The 6,252-nt window shown below is 54.4% G+C and overlaps 1 protein-coding gene and 2 long non-coding RNA genes across 8 annotated transcripts in view; 1 reads left to right on the forward strand and 2 right to left on the reverse strand.

Moving 5' to 3' along the window:
* Positions 1–265: 265 nt before the first annotated feature.
* LOC129845746 (methylsterol monooxygenase 1-like) overlaps positions 266–6,252 on the forward strand; it is a 13,702-nt gene continuing 7,715 nt past the window's right edge. Inside the window, exon 1 of the mRNA XM_055913645.1 lies at positions 266–516. Within this exon, the coding sequence (XP_055769620.1) occupies positions 347–516 (170 nt within the window). The 5' untranslated portion in view covers positions 266–346. The remainder of the gene's footprint in view (positions 517–6,252) is intronic.
* LOC129845748 (uncharacterized) lies at positions 1,829–4,630 on the reverse strand. 2 transcript variants are annotated; one of them, XR_008758096.1, is made up of 6 exons: positions 4,273–4,630; positions 3,350–3,782; positions 3,240–3,294; positions 2,536–2,590; positions 1,936–2,045; positions 1,829–1,880 (listed from the first exon to the last, which is right to left on the reverse strand). It is a non-coding gene; the product is annotated as an uncharacterized LOC129845748 (long non-coding RNA). The 2 variants fall into 2 exon arrangements; XR_008758095.1 differs by having other exon boundaries at positions 1,868–2,045; positions 4,273–4,625.
* The window catches only part of LOC129845747 (uncharacterized), a 3,925-nt gene continuing 2,326 nt past the window's right edge, over positions 4,654–6,252 (reverse strand). For 2 of the 5 annotated variants that reach the window (XR_008758092.1, XR_008758090.1), the window contains exons 6-9: positions 6,170–6,224; positions 5,250–5,466; positions 4,979–5,033; positions 4,852–4,923 (exon numbers count right to left, since the gene is read on the reverse strand). This is a non-coding gene — a long non-coding RNA (uncharacterized LOC129845747). Of the gene's footprint in view, positions 4,706–4,851; positions 4,924–4,978; positions 5,034–5,249; positions 5,467–6,169; positions 6,225–6,252 lie in introns of those variants that run through there. The other 3 variants (XR_008758094.1, XR_008758091.1, XR_008758093.1) reach the window with 3 other exon arrangements.

A 6,252-nucleotide genomic window follows, 5' to 3' on the forward strand; every position in this document is an offset into this window, starting at 1 on the left:
ATGCCACGATGGTACGACCCAACACACACACACTGTCTCCCATACGACTGGGACAGCATGCCACGATGGTACGACCCAACACACACACAACCTCCCCTACGACTGGGACAGCATGCCACGATGGTACGACCCAACACACACACACAACCTCCCCTACGACTGGGACAGTATGCCACGATGGTACGACCCAACACACACACACTGTCTCCCCTACGACTGGGACAGCATGCCACGATGGTACGACCCAGCATACACACAACCTCCCCTACGACTGGGACAGCATGCCACGATGGTATGACCCAACACACACACACAACCTCCCCTACGACTGGGACAGCATGCCACGATGGTACGACCCACCACACACACAGCCTCCCCTACGACTGGAACAGTATGCCACGATGGTACGACCCAACACACACACAACCTCCCCTACGACTGGGACAGCATGCCACGATGGTACGACCCAACACACACACACTGTCTCCCCTACGACTGGGACAGCATGCCACGATGGTACGACCCAACACACACACAGTGTCTAGGCTGTTCTGTCTATCTCTCCCTCCCCAGGCCCTACCTGTTAACTCAGTGTCTAGGCTGTTCTGTCTATCTCTCCCTCCCCAGGCCCTACCCGTTAACTCAGTGTCTAGGCTGTTCTGTCCATCTCTCCCTCCCCAGGCCCTACCTGTTAACTCAGTGTCTAGGCTGTTCTGTCTATCTCTCCCTCCCCAGGCCCTACCTGTTAACTCAGTGTCTAGGCTGTTCTGTCTATCTCTCCCCTCCCCAGGCCCTAGCTGTTAACTCAGTGTCTAGGCTGTTCTGTGTATCTCTCCCCTCCCCAGGCCCTACCTGTTAACTCAGTGTCTAGGCTGTTCTGTCTATCTCTCCCTCCCCAGGCCCTACCCGTTAACTCAGTGTCTAGGCTGTTCTGTCCATCTCTCCCTCCCCAGGCCCTACCTGTTAACTCAGTGTCTAGGCTGTTCTGTCTATCTCTCCCTCCCCAGGCCCTACCTGTTAACTCAGTGTCTAGGCTGTTCTGTCTATCTCTCCCCTCCCCAGGCCCTAGCTGTTAACTCAGTGTCTAGGCTGTTCTGTGTATCTCTCCCCTCCCCAGGCCCTACCTGTTAACTCAGTGTCTAGGCTGTTCTGTCTATCTCTCCCTCCCCAGGCCCTACCTGTTAACTCAGTGTCTAGGCTGTTCTGTCTATGTCTCCCTCCCCAGGCCCTACCTGTTAACTCAGTATCTAGGCTGTTCTGTCTATCTCTCCCTCCCCAGGCCCTACCTGTTAACTCAGTGTCTAGGCTGTTCTGTCTATCTCTCCCTCCCCAGGCCCTACCTGTTAACTCAGTGTCTAGGCTGTTCTGTCTATCTCTCCCTCCCCAGGCCCTACCTGTTAACTCAGTGTCTAGGCTGTTCTGTCTATCTCTCCCTCCCCAGGCCCTACCTGTTAACTCAGCGTCTAGGCTGTTCTGTGTATCTCTCCCTCCCCAGGCCCTACCTGTTAACTCAGTATCTAGGCTGTTCTGTCTATCTCTCCCTCCCCAGGCCCTACCTGTTAACTCAGTGTCTAGGCTGTTCTGTCTATGTCTCCCTCCCCAGGCCCTACCTGTTAACTCAGTATCTAGGCTGTTCTGTCTATCTCTCCCTCCCCAGGCCCTACCTGTTAACTCAGTGTCTAGGCTGTTCTGTCTATCTCTCCCTCCCCAGGCCCTACCTGTTAACTCAGCGTCTAGGCTGTTCTGTGTATCTCTCCCTCCCCAGGCCCTACCTGTTAACTCAGTGTCTAGGCTGTTCTGTCTATCTCTCCCTCCCCAGGCCCTACCTGTTAACTCAGTGTCTAGGCTGTTCTGTCTATCTCTCCCTCCCCAGGCCCTACCTGTTAACTCAGTGTCTAGGCTGTTCTGTGTATCTCTCCCCTCCCCAGGCCCTACCTGTTAACTCAGTGTCTAGGCTGTTCTGTCTATCTCTCCCCTCCCCAGGCCCTACCTGTTAACTCAGTGTCTAGGCTGTTCTGTCTATCTCTCCCCTCCCCAGGCCCTACCTGTTTACTCAGTGTCTAGGCTGTTCTGTCTATCTCTCCCCTCCCCAGGCCCTACCTGTTAACTCATTGTCTAGGCTGTTCTGTCTATCTCTCCCCTCCCCAGGCCCTACCTGTTAACTCAGTGTCTAGGCTGTTCTGTCTCTCTCTCCCTCCCCAGGCCCTACCTGTTAACTCAGTGTCTAGGCTGTTCTGTCTATCTCTCCCTCCCCAGGCCCTACCTGTTAACTCAGTGTCTAGGCTGTTCTGTCTATGTCTCCCTCCCCAGGCCCTACCTGTTAACTCAGTGTCTAGGCTGTTCTGTCTATCTTTCCCCTCCCCAGGCCCTACCTGTTAACTCAGTGTCTAGGCTGTTCTGTCTATCTCTCCCTCCCCAGGCCCTACCTGTTAACTCAGTGTCTAGGCTGTTCTGTCTATCTTTCCCCTCCCCAGGCCCTACCTGTTAACTCAGTGTCTAGGCTGTTCTGTCTATCTCTCCCTCCCCAGGCCCTACCTGTTAGCTCAGTGTCTAGGCTGTTCTGTCTATCTCTCCCCTCCCCAGGCCCTACCTGTTAGCTCAGTGTCTAGGCTGTTCTGTCTATCTCTCCCTCCCCAGGCCCTACCTGTTAGCTCAGTGTCTAGGCTGTTCTGTCTATCTCTCCCTCCCCAGGCCCTACCTGTTAACTCAGTGTCTAGGCTGTTCTGTCAATGTCTCCCTCCCCAGGCCCTACCTGTTAACTCAGTGTCTAGGCTGTTCTGTCTATCTCTCCCTCCCCAGGCCCTACCTGTTAACTCATTGTCTAGGCTGTTCTGTCTATCTCTCCCTCCCCAGGCCCTACCTGTTAACTCAGTGTCTAGGCTGTTCTGTCTATCTCTCCCTCCCCAGGCCCTACCTGTTAACTCAGTGTCTAGGCTGTTCTGTCTATCTCTCCCTCCCCAGGCCCTACCTGTTAACTCAGTGTCTAGGCTGTTCTGTCTATCTCTACCCTCCCCAGGCCCTACCTGTTAACTCAGTGTCTAGGCTGTTCTGTCTATCTCTCCCTCCCCAGGCCCTACCTGTTAACTCAGTGTCTAGGCTGTTCTGTCTATCTCTCCCTCCCCAGGCCCTACCTGTTAACTCAGTGTCTAGGCTGTTCTGTCTATCTCTCCCTCCCCAGGCCCTACCTGTTAGCTCAGTGTCTAGGCTGTTCTGTCTCTCTCTCCCTCCCCAGGCCCTACCTGTTAACTCAGTGTCTAGGCTGTTCTGTCTATCTCTCCCCTCCCCAGGCCCTACCTGTTAACTCAGTGTCTAGGCTGTTCTGTCTATCTTTCCCCTCCCCAGGCCCTACCTGTTAGCTCAGTGTCTAGGCTGTTCTGTCTATCTCTCCCCTCCCCAGGCCCTACCTGTTAGCTCAGTGTCTAGGCTGTTCTGTCTATCTCTCCCTCCCCAGGCCCTACCTGTTAGCTCAGTGTCTAGGCTGTTCTGTCTATCTCTCCCTCCCCAGGCCCTACCTGTTAACTCAGTGTCTAGGCTGTTCTGTCTATCTCTCCCTCCCCAGGCCCTACCTGTTAACTCAGTATCTAGGCTGTTCTGTCTATCTCTCCCCCCCCAGGCCCTACCTGTTAACTCAGTCTAGGCTGTTCTGTCTCTCTCTCCCTCCCCAGGCCCTACCTGTTAACTCAGTGTCTAGGCTGTTCTGTCTATCTCTCCCCTCCCCAGGCCCTACCTGTTAACTCAGTGTCTAGGCTGTTCTGTCTATCTCTCCCCTCCCCAGGCCCTACCTGTTTACTCAGTGTCTAGGCTGTTCTGTCTATCTCTCCCCTCCCCAGGCCCTACCTGTTAACTCATTGTCTAGGCTGTTCTGTCTATCTCTCCCCTCCCCAGGCCCTACCTGTTAACTCAGTGTCTAGGCTGTTCTGTCTCTCTCTCCCTCCCCAGGCCCTACCTGTTAACTCAGTGTCTAGGCTGTTCTGTCTATCTCTCCCTCCCCAGGCCCTACCTGTTAACTCAGTGTCTAGGCTGTTCTGTCTATGTCTCCCTCCCCAGGCCCTACCTGTTAACTCAGTGTCTAGGCTGTTCTGTCTATCTTTCCCCTCCCCAGGCCCTACCTGTTAACTCAGTGTCTTGGCTGTTCTGTCTACCTCTCCCTCCCCAGGCCCTACCTGTTAACTCAGTGTCTAGGCTGTTCTGTCTATCTTTCCCCTCCCCAGGCCCTACCTGTTAACTCAGTGTCTAGGCTGTTCTGTCTATCTCTCCCTCCCCAGGCCCTACCTGTTAGCTCAGTGTCTAGGCTGTTCTGTCTATCTCTCCCCTCCCCAGGCCCTACCTGTTAGCTCAGTGTCTAGGCTGTTCTGTCTATCTCTCCCTCCCCAGGCCCTACCTGTTAGCTCAGTGTCTAGGCTGTTCTGTCTATCTCTCCCTCCCCAGGCCCTACCTGTTAACTCAGTGTCTAGGCTGTTCTGTCAATGTCTCCCTCCCCAGGCCCTACCTGTTAACTCAGTGTCTAGGCTGTTCTGTCTATCTCTCCCTCCCCAGGCCCTACCTGTTAACTCATTGTCTAGGCTGTTCTGTCTATCTCTCCCTCCCCAGGCCCTACCTGTTAACTCAGTGTCTAGGCTGTTCTGTCTATCTCTCCCTCCCCAGGCCCTACCTGTTAACTCAGTGTCTAGGCTGTTCTGTCTATCTCTCCCTCCCCAGGCCCTACCTGTTAACTCAGTGTCTAGGCTGTTCTGTCTATCTCTACCCTCCCCAGGCCCTACCTGTTAACTCAGTGTCTAGGCTGTTCTGTCTATCTCTCCCTCCCCAGGCCCTACCTGTTAGCTCAGTGTCTAGGCTGTTCTGTCTCTCTCTCCCTCCCCAGGCCCTACCTGTTAACTCAGTGTCTAGGCTGTTCTGTCTATCTCTCCCCTCCCCAGGCCCTACCTGTTAACTCAGTGTCTAGGCTGTTCTGTCTATCTTTCCCCTCCCCAGGCCCTACCTGTTAGCTCAGTGTCTAGGCTGTTCTGTCTATCTCTCCCCTCCCCAGGCCCTACCTGTTAGCTCAGTGTCTAGGCTGTTCTGTCTATCTCTCCCTCCCCAGGCCCTACCTGTTAGCTCAGTGTCTAGGCTGTTCTGTCTATCTCTCCCTCCCCAGGCCCTACCTGTTAACTCAGTGTCTAGGCTGTTCTGTCTATCTCTCCCTCCCCAGGCCCTACCTGTTAACTCAGTATCTAGGCTGTTCTGTCTATCTCTCCCCCCCCAGGCCCTACCTGTTAACTCAGTGTCTAGGCTGTTCTGTCTCTCTCTCCCTCCCCAGGCCCTACCTGTTAACTCAGTATCTAGGCTGTTCTGTCTATCTCTCCCTCCCCAGGCCCTACCTGTTAACTCAGTGTCTAGGCTGTTCTGTCTATCTCTCCCTCCCCAGGCCCTACCTGTTAACTCAGTGTCTAGGCTGTTCTGTCTATCTCTCCCCTCCCCAGGCCCTACCTGTTAGCTCAGTGTCTAGGCTGTTCTGTCTATCTCTCCCTCCCCAGGCCCTACCTGTTAGCTCAGTGTCTAGGCTGTTCTGTCTATCTCTCCCTCCCCAGGCCCTACCTGTTAACTCAGTGTCTAGGCTGTTCTGTCTATCTCTCCCTCCCCAGGCCCTACCTGTTAACTCAGTATCTAGGCTGTTCTGTCTATCTCTCCCCCCCCAGGCCCTACCTGTTAACTCAGTGTCTAGGCTGTTCTGTCTATCTCTCCCTCCCCAGGCCCTACCTGTTAACTCATTGTCTAGGCTGTTCTGTCTATCTCTCCCTCCCCAGGCCCTACCTGTTAACTCAGTGTCTAGGCTGTTCTGTCTATCTCTCCCTCCCCAGGCCCTACCTGTTAACTCAGTGTCTAGGCTGTTCTGTCTATCTCTCCCTCCCCAGGCCCTACCTGTTAACTCAGTGTCTAGGCTGTTCTGTCTATCTCTACCCTCCCCAGGCCCTACCTGTTAACTCAGTGTCTAGGCTGTTCTGTCTATCTCTCCCTCCCCAGGCCCTACCTGTTAACTCAGTGTCTAGGCTGTTCTGTCTATCTCTCCCTCCCCAGGCCCTACCTGTTAACTCAGTGTCTAGGCTGTTCTGTCTATCTCTCCCTCCCCAGGCCCTACCTGTTAGCTCAGTGTCTAGGCTGTTCTGTCTCTCTCTCCCTCCCCAGGCCCTACCTGTTAACTCAGTGTCTAGGCTGTTCTGTCTATCTCTCCCCTCCCCAGGCCCTACCTGTTAACTCAGTGTCTAGGCTGTTCTG

Source organism: Salvelinus fontinalis, unplaced genomic scaffold (genome assembly GCF_029448725.1).
Source record: "Salvelinus fontinalis isolate EN_2023a unplaced genomic scaffold, ASM2944872v1 scaffold_0357, whole genome shotgun sequence".
In the NCBI taxonomy this organism is placed as follows: domain Eukaryota; kingdom Metazoa; phylum Chordata; class Actinopteri; order Salmoniformes; family Salmonidae; genus Salvelinus; species Salvelinus fontinalis.